Here is a 15,454-nt window from a genome sequence, read left to right as displayed (position 1 = left end):
AAAAAAAAAAAATTAAAAAAAAAAAAAAAGAATCCTAGAAGAAAACCTAGGAAACACTATTCTAGACATCATCCCTGGGAAAGAATTGATGACTAAGTCCTCAGAGGCAATTGCAATGAAAACAAAAATTGACAAGTGGGACCTAATTAAACCAAAGGGTTTCTGCACAGCAAAAGAAACTATCAAGAGAGTAAACAGATGACCTACAGAATGGGAGAGAATATTCATAAACTATGCATCCAACAAAGTAAGTAATCTATAAGTAAGAAATCAACAAAATCTATAAGTAAGAAATCATCAAGCAAAAAACAACAACCCCATTAAAAAGTGGGCAAAAGGCATGACCAGACACTTCTCAAAAGAAGGCATACAAGCAGCCAACAAACATGAGAAAATGCTCATCATCACTAGTCATTAGAGAAATGCAAATCAAAACCACAACTGAGATACATTTCACACCAGTGGCCATTATCAAAAAGTGAAAAAGCAACAGTTACTGGCAAGGCTGTGGGAGAAAAAGGAATGCTTAGACACTGTATATAATTCAGACACTATGAAAAGCAATTTAGAGATTTCTCAAAGAACTTAAAACTGCCGTTCCACCTAGCAATCTCATGACTGGTTATATGCCCAAAAGAAATCATTCCGCAAAAAACACACATGTTGCCAGGCTCACACCTGTAATCCCAGCACTTTGGGAGGCCAAGGCGGGTGGATCATGAGGTCAGGAGTTCAAGACCACCTTGGCCAAGATGGTGAAAGCCCATCTCTACTAAAAATACTAAAATTAGTCAGGCATCGTGGGGGGGTCCCTGTAATCCCAGCTATTTGGGAGGCTGAGGCAGAGAATTGCTTGAACCAGGAGGTGGAGGTTTCAGTGAGCCAAGATTGTACCACTGCACTCCAACCTGAGCAACAGAGTGAGACTCTGTCTTTAAAAAAAAAAAAAAAAGACACATGCGTTCGTATGTTCATCACAGCACTACTCACAATAGCAAACACACCGAGTCAACCTAGGTGCCCGTCCACTGTAGACTGGAAAAAGAAAACGTGGTACATATCCACCGTGGAATACCATGCAGCCATAAAAAAGAATGAAATCATGTCCTTTGCAGCAACATGGATGCTACTGGAGGCCACTATCCTAGGCAAATAAATGCAGGAACAGAAAACCAAATGCCGCCTGTTCTCATAAGTGAGCGCTAAACGTTGGGTATTCATGGATATAAAGATGACAACCATAGACACTTGGGACCACTAGAATGAGGAGGCAGAGAGGCCAACCAGGGTTGAAACACTGTCAGGTACTATGCTCACTATCTGGATGACAGGATCATTCATGTCCCAAACCTCAGCATCACACATTTACCCATGTGACAAACCTGCACATGTACATTCTGAATCTAAAATAAAAGTTGAAGGTCAAGTGTGGTAGTTCACACCTGTGATCCCAGCACTGTGGGAGACCAAGGTGGGCAGATCAGTTGAGGCCAGGAATTTGAGACCATCCTGGGCAACATCGTGAAACCGCATGTCTACTAAAAATACAAAAATCAGCCAGGCATGGTAACACGTCTGTGTTCCCAGCTACTCAGGAGGCTGAGGTACAAGAATTGTTCAAACTTGGGAGGCAGAGGTTGCAGAGAGCCGAGATCATGCCACTGGACTCCAGCCTGGGCGACAGAGCGAGACTGTTCCAAAATAAATAAATATAGACAAACTTTTAAAAAGTTGAAATTATAAAAAATAAAGCAACAGGTATTTTCCTGCTTCCTAAATGAAGCAAACAGACTGGAAATTGCCAAGAGGTTTTACCTTACCATAGAAGACTTTTCCAAGGAGTTTACAAAGTATGTCTGATATGCTCTTGTTTTTATATTTACCTTAGACACAGGCAGGAAGAGACCCCGAGACCACCCTTCACAAGGTGAATTGGACACATAGCTTTTGATCATGTGAAATATTTTGTTAACTCTTCTAAGTAATACTTTATCAACAATGAACTTATGAAGTCTTTTGTGAGAAAGACTAATGATTAGATGTTTTTCAGCATTTCAGCGATCTGAAATATGAGCTGATTCCTAAAATCACTAAATAACAGGAAATAGGACTTTATACGTTTGGACCTTGTTCTTACTGCTGCTTTACCATTTCTAATCTGTAACTTTGGGCTCGTTCATTTCCTCCTGCCTTAGTTGCTTCATCTGTAAAACGGGGATAACGATAATATCTACTTCATTGGTATTGTTTTGAGGATTAAATGAGCTGATATGAAAAACTAGAAGCTCCATAAATTAAAGTTAGGTTGGTTTTTTATTTTTGTTTGTTGGGCTTTTGCTTTTTCTTTTTTTTAAATAATGTCTTGGAAAGAGGAAGCAAGGAACTGGGAATATTGATTTTTTTGGTGTGTGTGATTTTCAGTATGCAGATCTCAATCGCCATGTTGATGCCTTGAATGCGTGGAGAAATGCCACCGTGCTGAAACCAGAGCACAGCCTGGCCTGGAACAACATGATAATACTCCTCGACAATACAGGTACCGAAGGTCACAGGAGAGGGCTCCATAGTCAAGTACCACTGAAGACTTAGGAAACAGAGACTGTAGTGCCTTCTTCGTCCTGAGTTTAAAAAAACTCATAGGAAGTTAAATATTTTCTATTACAAAAATGTCTTTTCTTCGAGAAAATTGAATTTCTGGGGCTGGGCGCAGTGGCTCATGCCTATAATCTCAGCACTTTGGGAGGCCGAGATGGGCAGATCAGCTGAGGTCAAGAAATCAAGACCATCCTGGCTAACACTGTGAAACCTCGTCTCTACTACAAAAAAATTAGCCGGGCATGGTGGTGCATGCCTGTAATCTCAGCTACTTGGAAGGCTGAGGCAGGAGAATCACTTGAACCCAGGAGGCGGAGGTTGCAGTGAGCTGAGACCATGCCGTCGCACTCCACCCTGGGCAACAGGAGTGAAACTCCATCTCAGAAAAAAAGAAAATTGAATTTCTTTGGACATACTAGAATGTGAATGTCTGGGAAGTGACACTCCACGTAGAATTGGTATTGAGTAGTGAGGGAGAGGAGTGATTGTATCTTGTCTGCCAGTGGCCATCCTCTGAGGCACTGGGAGCACCTAGAAGTGAGCAAGAATGACCTTAGGGCTGATGAAATGGATGGTGCTAGGTCCATACCCGAAGTTCATGGATTTCACTCAAAGGAGCCCTTTTAGTCTACACTCCGAGCCGTGGATTCTTACCTTTTTTTTTTTTTTTTGAGATGGAGTCACTGTCACCTAGCCTGGAGTGCAGTGGTGTGATCTCGGCTGACTGCAACCTTCACCTTCTGGGTTCAAGCAATTCTCCTGCCTCAGCCTCCTGAGTAGCTGAGATGACAGGCATACACCACCACACCTGGCTAATTTTTGTATTTTTAGTAGAGACGGGATTTCACCATGTTGGTCAGGCTGGGCTCGAACTCCTGACCTCATGATCTGCCAGCCTCAGCCTCCCAAAGTGGGATCCCTTTTATATGATGCTAATCGACTTGAAGATCTGGTTTCTTATTCCTGAGCAGACCAGATTCAATCAATTAGGAGTTACTCTGCCTACCTCACTTTAAAAATCCAAACGTTCTTTAAGAAATGATGGCGTTAGGCACAGAAAGGCAAATATCACATGCTCTCACTCATGGGGTATCTGGAAAAATGGACCTTGTGGAGCTAGAGACTAGAACAATAGTTACTAGGGGCTGGGAAGGGGGCGGGGATAAATATAGGTGGGTTAATGGGAACGAACACAGAAGGCGTAAGTTCTAGTGTTCCATTGCACGGTAGGGTGACTGTAGTTAACACTTTATGATATATTTCAAAAGCACTAGAAGATTTGAAATGTTCTTAACATAAAGAAATCATCAATATTTGAGGTGATGGATGTCTTAAATACCCTGATTTGATCACTACACATTGTATGCATGTATCAAAATACCACGTTTCCCATCAATATGTACAGTTATGTGTCAATAAAAATATTTTAATGATAGTGTTAATTTGATCATCTATATGGTATAGAGCAGAAATGTGTGCTTCTAGGGAAAATACAGATGTGTACTTCAGTGTGATAAATTCTCAGTTATGAAAGTGTTGCTGTAATCCTCTTATTTTGCAGATTTGTTTGGGTATAACTAGTATCTGGGGAAAAATTAAAACTAGGTTTTAGATTGTTTTATAGAAGTTAATCAAAAGCTGTTTGTGTTGTGTCAGAAATGTGCTGAATTCAGTGGCTTTGCCACTGACAGGGTTGCACATGCGTGTGTGTGTGTGTGTGTGTGTTTGTATTACATGATCTACACAGATTTTCTTAAGTAGTTTATTCATAATTGTCATGTGCTGTGCACATAAGCCCTGTTAGTTATAGAGGTTAAAATGTAAGTACAGCATTAACATGTCTTTTATTTTTCCATTTTTTCCTCCCAGGTAATTTAGCCCAAGCTGAAGCAGTTGGAAGAGAGGCACTGGGATTAATACCTAATGATCACTCTCTCATGTTCTCGTTGGCAAACGTGCTGGGGAAATCCCAGAAATACAAGGTGCGTGAACCGCAGGCTGTGATTTCTTGCAGCTAATACCAGCATCTGACAGAAGCCGTAAGTGTTACTTCTGCCCAGTTAAATTCAGAATCAGGCCAAAACAGTGGCAGCGGTGCACCAGTGTGGCTTGGCCAGTTTGTTCCCTAGAAAAGTTGCTTCAAAGACAGCGACATGGGGCCAAACCCAGTGTCCTTTCTCATCAGAATTAACCACTGTTGTTCACACGTGGAGAGAGGGAGAGAGGACCAAGGAAAGGGGCAGAGCAGGCAGGGAGCTGTGGAATGGCTGAAGTCAGTGGCCTGGCAGGCTGGTGCAGGATTTGAGACAGCCACGGTGCATGCCCAGAGGTACCCCTGCCCTGGCACAACGGGGTAAGCCTCTTATCACTTGCACGTGGGCTGGGGCTCTGGGTTTTATCTGCAGGTTCTGTCTTCTGCACAAAAGAGTAACCGGCCCATGGAGAATGCATGACTGGCTCTTGCTGCTTCCAGAGTTTTCTTTATCTGAGTTATATAGGCCATCATCAAGGCCCAGAGTTTTCTGACCAACAAAAACCACAAGATGCTAAATCTTTGCTCCAGTTGGCAGCCAGGGTGGAGCAGGAATAGGCTGTGTGTAACTCCCTGTGTGTTGAAGGTAACTGGTTGTAAACTTTGTCTATTAGACACCACGGGAGCTTGATAAAGCAGAGATGCCCAGATTCTCCCTGCGAGGGATTGTCTTCGTGGGTTAGGTCAGATCAGGAAATAGGATTTTTAACTAGCATCCTGGGTGTTGAACACAGATACCACAGAAGTAGTGCCTTAGTCCTTTCTTAAGAGAAAAACTTTATTTCAGAATCAGGGGCTACATCTTATTTCGATCACTCAGCTGGTGTGTAAGTCCTAAAGGCAGCAACTAGCTAATAGCTGTTAAGTAGCTAAGTAATTGCAAAATGATGGAATGCATCTCTCATTTGGCCCCAATTTGTTATTCACTTCTCTTTTTCTGTTTATACATGTCATCAGTATAATTTTCAATAACAATAGTAAGATAATTTCATGCGTTTCTCTAGTTTTACAATGTCGGGGAGTTGAATAGCTTCACTATATACATTTTTTAAATTTCTAGATTTTGCTCCAGAAATAGCTTTTTGAAGAGGGTTTAGTTTTATTTTTTGTGAATCTACTTATGTAGCAGGGGAAGGAGGTGAGGTTTATAGGTTTCCCTTGTAATGACCTTTCCAGCCATCTGTCAGCCTGGGACAGGTCCCAAGTCTCAGTTCTCCTCCAGTGACCCAGCTACAGCCAGTCTTCTTGAAGCTTGGCTTATATAATCATTGTATTGATTTTTCTATCATCCCACAGTCTGTAAACTGCTGGAATTTCTGTTAAGGAGATAGAACCCAGAGTTCATTTGGCTTCCACTTCACGTTGTTCTTTCTTTTCCCCCTCAAATAAAGTAGAAAATACTCTATAAAGCAAAATGGAGAAATCAGCTTCTTCTTTCTCTACATATTTTGCATTTTAATTATCAAGGCCAAGGCACTAGGCCTAAGATAAGGAAACAGGTGATGAAATCTGAAACACAGAACTCACGATGAGCTCTTCAGCAGCTACCAAGTGTGGGGACATGATGTGACTTCCTGAGCCATGGCATCAGCCACCAAGGAAGCGTTCGGTGTATTTTTTTAATTAAGGGTTTGAATTTTAAACAACTATTTAGGTTTTCCTCTCGTAATGCAAAAATGATACTGGTTGCTAATGGTCAGCTGCATCCCTGGCAGTGCTTCTTTCAGGATGTAGTGAAAGGGCCTGTTTCCTGGCAAAGCACTGGGCGGGATGTTCCAGAGAAGAGGGATGTGGCAGTGAGTTGCAGGGCCTCCAGCCCAGCTATCTTGATGGCAGGGCAGGTGTCTGCTGCCCGACAACTCACTTTTTACCCATGCGCTTGCTGTTTTATATATTATGCACTTGGTAAATCTCCTTAGAAAGCCTGGAGGCTTCTTGAGGTTGGATCTGAGCCTTCAGTCCTGGTTTGGTATCTCCATTGCTGTCGGGCAGTTACGAAGCACGCAGTTAAGTAGTTGTAAAATGATCAAATGCATCTCTCATTTGGCCCTGAAACGTTCAGGCTTCCAGAACCTGTTTTGAGATGTTGATGTGCAGAGTGGGTGTTCTCATTATATCTGTGGTTCTAGGCACCTTTTTTTTTTTTTTTGAGAAGGAGTCTCACTCTGCCTGTTGCTCAGGCTGGAGTGCAGTAGCAGTATCTTGGCTCACTGCAAGCTCCGCCTCCCGGGTTCAAGCAATTCTTCTGCCTTAGCCTCCTGAATAGCTGAGACTACAGGTGCATGCCACCACGCCCAGCTAATTTTTTGTATTTTTTAAGTAGAGATGGGGTTTCACCATGTTAGCCAGGATGTTCTCCATCTCCTGACCTCATGATCCACCTGCCTCGCCCTCCGAAAGTGCCAGGATTACAGGCATGAGCCACTGCGCCCAGCCCTAGATACCTTTTAACCCCATCTGAGCAGTCATTTTTAAAACCTAACCACAGTCACTTAGCCTCTCTGGGCCTCAGTTTGTTCATTTGTAAAATGGAGATAGTGATCTGCCCAACCTCTTGACAGGGTGATACAAAAACATGCACAAGAACATAATTTGCAACTCTCAAGTGGTTCATGTGCATATACATATATATACACATACATATATATTTTTTAGTTTAGTGATCATTCAGTGACTCTCTAGGTATCATTAAAATGTGTTACAATTTATGTTACTTCTTGCCATTTAATTTCCAATTTCAGGCTAATGTGGTAAAGCAAAAATATAAAAGGAATGTTTTTCAGTGCTTACAGCATTGCTTCCTGTGCTGATTTCTTTTTCTGAAGTGGTAATTCCAGTGGGCCTGTAGCTTAAGAGCAGTTTATGTTGTTAGAGTCAGTTTCCCAAACTTCAGACATTTACGTCACACCTTTATGATTTTTTTATTTTTTGCCACATCTAGATGTTACCTGACTTATTTACTTGATATTTTTATTTAAATAGATTTTTAACATGAATATATTTAAAGGAGAAACATTGCATCATTACTATAAATACAGGGTAACTGAAAGTGAAATAATCATACTAAGTCCCAGCCAGATACTGTTGCTGGCCAAGGCTCTAAGCCAGAGGATCACCCTCTCTCAGCTTCAAGGAGAGATTGGCAGGTGTGTTAGAGAGTGGGACCCACACACCACCACCCAGTGCAGACTTCAGCCCCGATGCAATCAGAAGGAAGAAAGGAGAATAGAGAATAACTCTCTTCCTGCGTGATTCATGGTTTCAACTTCACATCAGGTCACCCGTGTTACCCTTCCTATTCTAGCAGAGGCTCAGCGACCCCTGTGCCCCAGAGCACTCTTGGGTGGCTGCTGTGGCTGAAATGACCTCCGCCCACCCGGGCTTCCTCACCTGGACGTAGAGACTGGCGCTTGTTTCTACCTAGAGACACAATTTGCAAGGCTTTTCTCAGTCCCACACCTTTGTTGAATACATTTTGTCTAATATACTTGCAAAAATAATACGTTATTTTTCCCCTTTACACTGGAAAAAAAATATCCCTGACTCTAAGGTGAGTTTATTGGTTCATTGGCATAAATCAGCTCATTGCCTGGGTCTTTACACACCTAAAGACCTCCACAGATCAATTTATAAATAGTTCACTGCTTTCCTGGATGGGGCCATTGGAAAGCCTGATTTAATAGATGAACATTTCATGGGCTTTGAATACTCACAGATGCTGCGTTCTAAAGAGGCCCCTCCAATCCCTGCTCCAAGGCCCAGGTACGGGCACAGGGGCTGCCCCCGTGACCTGGAGAGAGCCAGGCCACCCTTCACCTCCCCTCAAACCAGCGCTTCCTCCTGACACACCTTCTTTTGTCCACGTGGTGTTGTGTTTCTGTTGCCCTGACTTGGAAATCTTGACTCATGTTTCCTCCCTTGTCCCCTGGCCCAGTGCTCTCTGTCTGTTCTTCCTCATCCTGGTTCCTTCACACTGGCCTCCTGCAGAGCTTGGGCCCCACCCTGCTGAGAGCAGTGGCCCTCTAACAGAGTCAACTCTGAGCCCTTCCCTGTCTTCTGCACCACTGTGTCCCCCAAACTGCTGTCTCCTTGATGTCCTGAATGATGTTTGCCCTCACAGGCCATCTGAGAAGTTAGCTGAATTTAGCAACCCTAGAAAACTCCTAACTCTATGCCTAACCATTTTTCTCTAATTAACACTACTTCATTTACAGGTAGGGAAGCATTTTTAAGGAAATGTGGTTCCCTAACCTTTTTGTGTCTCAAGTTTTAGGTTTTAAATGGAAATGTTTAAAAATCATCAGAGACAGCCTATGACTCAGAAATCACTGTAAAACTACACAATCCATTTGATGTTTTTTCTGCAGCCTACCTGATACAGCTGGAGTCTTGACCCTCTTGGAAGGAGTTTCAGCCCCTGAAACTTGGAATATAGACACTGACTTTTAACTGACATCCCATATTTTGTCCTGATGTCTTAAGTCCCTCTTGGATGACATTTCTGAAATACAAGTGTTTCTCTGCCTGCTCTGTCTAAAAGGTTGTGGTTTTTGAGATGGTCACCCACATTCCCAGCCGATTTCTCAGGAGTACGATGGGCCATAACAGGGCAAAGGAACCGGTGGTCTTGTACATTATAAAATGCACAGTCCCAGATGTGGGAAGCCCACCTGGAGAAATTTATGTGTGGCCCAGATAGAAGGCACAAAAACTATCCCCACACCAACAGATTTGGTTGGTTAAGCTCAGTATGTGATACCGATTTTTTTTTTTTTTTTTTGAGTCTTGCTCTGTCGCCCAGGCGGGAGTGCAGTGATGCGATCTTGGCTCACTGCAGCCTCTGCCTCCCCGTTCAAGTGATTCTTCTGCCTCGGCCTCCTGAGTAGCTGGGATTAAAGGCCTGCACCACCGCACCTGGCTATTTTTTGTATTTTTAGTAGAGATGGGGTTTTTCACTAGATTGGCCAGACTGGTCTCAAACTCCTGACTTCAAGTGATCTGCCCACCTTGACCATCCAAAAGATTAGGATTACAGGTTAAGCCACCACGCCCAGCATGTGATATTGATTAAAACATGATGCCCTTTAGGAATGTGTAGGTAGGTGGAGTGAACAGTGCCCCGCCACCCCCACTCCGGGCACATGTCAATAAAAACAGGTAGGCATCTTTATTTCTCAGCATTACGGTAGAAAGGGACCAGCCAGCCAACAGTTTTTAGCAGTGAACAGGGTAGAAAGACACTCTGCTCTGCTTCTTGGTGGCCAGGTTGGAAGTGAGTATGACTTGGAAGAAATGCAAGGCCGCTCAAGAATCAATTCACACCCATCAGGGGCATTTGGTCATGGTCATGTCCAGTACCGCAACAATGTCGATGACAGGTGGCCATTCCTTCCTCATTTTCTGCTCATTCTTTCCAGATGAATGGGGCTGCTTCTGGGCTGCCCAGCATGTTGTAGGTTCTTGTGGGAGAGGAAATGGGCCTCGACTCCTACCCTGAGAGCTCTGGAAGTGAGTTTCCTGGTGCCAGCTGGAAGAGGCATTGGCGTGGGTGTGCTCCAGGGCTCAGCCCTCTCCTGTTCACCGGGCTTCCTGTCATCCTCACACACCCTGCCCTAGGTGACTTGCATAACGTTGCAGAAGTCCAACCACTGCAGGGAGGCAGGTGGTGACACTCACAAGCATGTTCATCCCCTCTCTGCAGCCACCACTCCCTCCTGCTGCCCCTTGTCAGCCTCTCTTTGGCAGAGTATGGCCCTGCTGGGCCTTCTGAATGTTTCTGGAGGAATGCAGTGGTACAAAAAGAGGTTAAAAGTTTGAAAACCATAGGTGATAAAACTGGGAACCGCTTTTGCTTCATGTACAATAAATAGCTTCCTTTTTATGTTTTTCATTTTTTAGGAATCTGAAGCTTTATTCCTTAAGGCAATTAAAGCAAATCCAAATGCTGCAAGTTACCATGGTAATTTGGGTAAGAAAAATGTTCACTTGAATCGTTGAAATTCTATGTTACTTTAATGAAGTGGGTGCATGTCTATAAAATTAAAGTTGGGACAGTCGTTTTTTTCAAAGCTAGCATGGCTTTAAAATTTGGCTCTGCTATTACATTAAAAAGATAGCAAAGTGACAGCCACACTTTCAAATCTTAATCACATGACCAGAACAGCCACAAAGTTGCCCACTCTGTTTATCACCTTCTCATGAGTAAACTCAGATTGTCCTTCTTTGTGTTAAACTGAGAAAGATGAGATTGGCTTAAGAGAATGAGGCTATGGTTAGGAAGAGTTCTCCTACTAAATTAATCATAGGTGCTTTGGAAGCTTGCCATTGAACTTACCTCTTTTTCCTTCCTTTTTACAGAGTAGACCTTCCCCTTCTAGCCTGGCCTTTCGTATAGCCCCTTATGTCTTGGCTAACATGCATTTATAATCATTTATTCCCTAGAATTCGTTTCTTGCATTTTTGCGTCTCCATGGTTAAGATGTTTAGAACATAGCATGTTGATGTTAAAATGCTCAGTCACAGAAATGTTTTGCACCAAAGCTGTTCTCTGCCAACTCTGAAGCTTCTCTTCACAAGTCAGAAAGCGTCCACAAGTGATCTTCTGCCCATATAGAAAGTTAGTCTTACTAACAAAATCAATGTAATGATCAGAGGCTAATCATCCAAATGATTATTGTAATTATCATTTTAGGGTCAGCTCTTGATATTAGACTTAATTTCCAAATGGCCCCAAAAAGCTATCACTTCACCAAATGATGTAGGGAAATATCTCTTTAAAATAAACATCTGAACTTCTGCATGGTCAGCTCTAGGCAGTACCTAGCATCCATCACCCCTCCTCCCACACCCAGCCTGGCTTCCTGGAACTTTCATGGCAGCACTGAGACATTGAATGTACTCTTCTTTTTACTTCTTTATGTAATAATGTGACTGTAGGCAGATGTACCTTATCTAGTGCTCTGAAGAGCCCTAGGAGTAACTGGCAATAGTTAAATGGATAATCACCAGGGAGTGTGATTACAATAAATAAGGTTTTCAGTACAAACAATATTGTTTTATACAATTGACTTTAGAAAACTGTTTACAGAGGATCTGTAATATTTCTTTGTCCAAGAGGGCAGGAATATGGCACATTACTCAGAAGCATTCCCACTGAAATTCATCTCCTGCTATTTCAGCTGTGCTTTATCATCGCTGGGGACATCTAGACTTGGCCAAGAAACACTATGAAATCTCCTTGCAGCTTGACCCCACGGCATCAGGAACCAAGGAGAATTATGGTCTGCTAAGAAGAAAGCTAGAACAAATGCAAAAGAAAGATGTCTGATCCTTTTTCCTTCACGTTTTGAGTTTGAGTGTGTGTGTGCATGAGGCATATCATTAATAGTATGTGGTTACATTTAACCATTTAAAAGTCTTAGACATGTTATTTATTTTATTGATTTTTCTATGAAAACAAAGACATGCAAAAAGATTACAGCACCAGCAATATACTCTTGAATGCTTGATGTGACTTTTGCATTGAAATTGTATTTTTTCAGACAACTCAAATGTAATTCTAAAATTCCAAAAAGTCGTCTTTTTTTTAATTAAACAGAAAAAGAGAAAAACTATCTTGAGCAACTTTGAGTAGAATTGAACATACATTTAGGATCTGAGCCTTGTCGTGTATGGACCAGCAAGCACTACTAAACTTCAGTTATGGCCGAGAAAGGACAGGCTGACTCCTGCAATTTGTCTAAATAATGAACATGTCTGTATATTAGCATTTTTATTTAATGACAAAACAAATTAAGATTCTTGTTTTTTATCTCTTTTTTTAAACAATATACTATGAACCGCGTTTGTAAGGAAATATTTATTTGTATTTTTATGTTTTGAATAGGGCAAATAATTGAATGAGGAATGGAAATTTTAACGTTAGTGTATCTATTTGCTTATCCCCATAGGAAGAAATCGACTCTTGCAGTAGTTTTTGAATGCTCTGACTTGTGCAATTTCAATATATAGGAGGTTATATATAATGTTTTACATAGACAGTTACTATCAATAGAAAGTTGAAGCCACACTTTAGGCAAGAGCAGGCAGCCTCACATCTTTATTTTTGTTACATCCAGGGTTAAGAGGGCAACACATCTATGTAAGCTGCTTTTTAGTGTTTTTAACTGTAAAGCCATTTTCCATTCCGATTAATGAAACTACAGACATTATCCGGAAAATGCAAAATTTTCTCTCAAATGGAGCCACATTCGGGAAATTTGTGGTATTTTTAGGAATTGAGTTGTTCCTGCTGTTTTATTTCATCCAAACAATGTTTTGTTCTTCTGTGTATGCTGTTGACCGAATGATTTCTGCAATCTCTATAATTTCTTACACAGTAAAATTATTACACTAACTAGCATGAAAATGCCATATTGCCTTCTTAATCAATGATTTTTAAGTAGTGAACTTTGTATCCTCCTTTACCTTAAAATGAAATCAAAGTGACCAGATCATCGTTTATGTGGCTTCTGTTTGACTTGGGGACCATTTCATAGAATTACAGTACAGACGGTGGCTCACGCCTGTAATCCCAGCACTTTGGAGGCCGAGGCGGGTGGATCATGAGGTCAAGAGATCGAGACCATCCTGGTCAACATGGTGAAATCCCGTCTGTACTAAAAATACAAAAAATTAGCTGGGCATGGTGGCAAGTGCCTGTAATCCCAGCTACTCAGGAGGCTGAGGCAGGAGAATTGCTTGAACCCTGGAGGCGGAGGTTGCGGTGAGCTGAGATCGTGCCATTGCACTCCAGCCTGGGTAACAAGAGCGAAACTCTGTCTCAAAAAAAAAGAATTGCAATATAGTGTTAACCAAGTTCAGAGAACAGAGTGACCAGATCCACACTGAGAGGAATTTGATTCTCTGGACTCACTTTCTGGGGGCAGATCTGTGTAGAGTTGTAAGTTAGTAATTGTAACTTCTGGTGGTTGAAGTATATCAAGAAATAAAGTGGTGTGTTTCAAATATTTCTTTTTTTTTTTTTTTGAGATGGAGTCTTGCTCTGCTGGAGTGCAATGGCACCGTCTCAGCTCACTGCAACCTCCAACTCTCGGGTTCAAGCAATCCTCCTGCCTCAGCCTCCTGAGTGGCTGGGATTACAGGCATGCACCAGCACGCCTGGCTAATTTTTGTATTTTTAGTAGAGACGGGGTTTCACCATGTTGGCCAGGCTGGTCTCAAACTCCTGACCTCAAGTTATCCACCCTCCCCGACCTCCCAAAGTGCTAGGATTACAGGTATGAGCCACCACATGCAGCCTTCAAATATTGCTTAAATGGTTCCAAAACAACAGTAATAATTTATAGCTCTCTTTAGTGGCAAAGACCAACTTTCTCTTATTTATGTTCTTATAGTGCTTCACTGGTCATATAATAGATGCACTGTATGCTTTGTTGACTTTTTTAAAGCAGATTTCTTTTTTTGAAACAGTGCTTGTCTATTGAGAGTAAAGAAAAAATTTCTTACAAAAGCCCCTTCAGGCTTCTTATTTTTTTTTTTTTTTTTTTGGTACCGATTCTAAAACTAGTGTCAAATCAAGATGTGCAAATCTGGATCCCTGCCTACCGATAAATTCCCTTAGCTTTCACTGCTTCAGCTCCCAGCATTTCCATTGTAGCTGTTTTCTTTCCAGAGAGCACAGTGATTGATTTGATTGATACTTCAGGAAGTCTTTGATCTCTGCAGATTCTGGAAGCATGCCACGCTAGCTCTCTTTTCTTCTTTTTCCATCTTAAGGCAGCCACCCTCTTTGTTTCTTGGGCTTCCTTTCCAACCAGACTGAAGTGGAAGGCCGCCTGGCAGTTCTTCTCTTATTTCGTGTCTTTTACTATTTTAATGTTTTTATTGCTAATGACAGTTGGGAGGCAGGAGTCAAAACAAACATGGGGAAATCGCTAGTTTGGGAAATCTCATCATCCTTCTTTTCCTTGATAGCAAACATCATCAAATCTGGAAAGAGCGTTGGAGTTGGGTGTTGGTTTGTTGGGTGGTTTAACATATGTACCACATGTGAAAATGCAACGCTTCTTTCCTGTTCTTGTTTGGATTTTTTAAAATTTAAATGCAGGTTTACATTTGTTTCTCTCCAAGTTCATCCTGTCAGACATAGCCTGCAGGCCTTCACTAGCCCCGGTGAGGTTCTCGTTCTATCATGTGGCTTACAGATGTTCTTTTCTTTTCTTTACTTTTTTGAGCCAGGGTCTCACTCTGTCCCCCAGGCTGAAGTACGTTGGTGCGATCTTGGCTCACTGCAGCCTCTGCCTGTCTCCCAGGTTCAAGTGATTCTCCCACCTCAGCCTTCTAAGTAGCTGGGACTACAGGCACACACCACCATGCCTGGGTAATTTTTATATTTTTTGTAGAGGCGGGGTTTTTCCACGTTGCCCAGGCTGGTCTCAAACTCCTGGGCGCAAGTGACCTGCTTGCCCTGGCTTCCCAAAGTGCTGGGATTACAGGTGTGAGTCACCGCACCTGGCCATTCTTTACATTTTATTTCATATTATTGACAAAATACCAGAACAGGGAGAGCCCTGTACCAAAGCACTGGACATATATTTCCATACTCACACCCAACCAGCCTGGACTTTGGGGTGAGAAAACCCAGACTTGTGGACCTTGGGCTCTCCCACTGCAGTATCATAGGTAAGACACTGAGCATTGCTCAAACCCAATTCTCATCTGTACAGTGGGGATAAGATGATTCCTCATAGCCATAACAGAGAGCCTTGAGGATCCTCCATTATGTGATAGGTTGGATTTTTGAAAGAGGGTCTCTGTTGGGAGTAG

The 15,454-nt window shown here is 42.2% G+C and overlaps 1 protein-coding gene across 6 annotated transcripts in view; it reads left to right on the top strand.

Moving 5' to 3' along the window:
* The window catches only part of TMTC4 (transmembrane O-mannosyltransferase targeting cadherins 4), a 68,535-nt gene extending 55,413 nt beyond the window's left edge, over nucleotides 1–13,122 (top strand). For 3 of the 6 annotated variants that reach the window (XM_017503581.2, XM_017503580.2, XM_017503578.2), the window contains exons 15-19: nucleotides 1,889–1,927; nucleotides 2,422–2,536; nucleotides 4,465–4,577; nucleotides 10,526–10,595; nucleotides 11,806–13,122. In XM_017503581.2, the coding sequence (XP_017359070.1) occupies nucleotides 1,889–1,927; nucleotides 2,422–2,536; nucleotides 4,465–4,577; nucleotides 10,526–10,595; nucleotides 11,806–11,954 (486 nt within the window). In that variant the 3' untranslated portion in view covers nucleotides 11,955–13,122. The remainder of the gene's footprint in view (nucleotides 1–1,888; nucleotides 1,928–2,421; nucleotides 2,537–4,464; nucleotides 4,578–10,525; nucleotides 10,596–11,805) is intronic. The other 3 variants (XM_017503583.2, XM_017503579.2, XM_037729606.1) reach the window with 1 other exon arrangement.
* The last annotated feature ends 2,332 nt before the right edge of the window (nucleotides 13,123–15,454 follow it).

This window comes from Cebus imitator, unplaced genomic scaffold (genome assembly GCF_001604975.1).
Source record: "Cebus imitator isolate Cc_AM_T3 unplaced genomic scaffold, Cebus_imitator-1.0 Scaffold312, whole genome shotgun sequence".
NCBI classification, from domain to species: domain Eukaryota; kingdom Metazoa; phylum Chordata; class Mammalia; order Primates; family Cebidae; genus Cebus; species Cebus imitator.
Note: the sequence above shows the minus strand (reverse complement) of the source record. Positions and strands in the feature narration are given on the sequence as shown.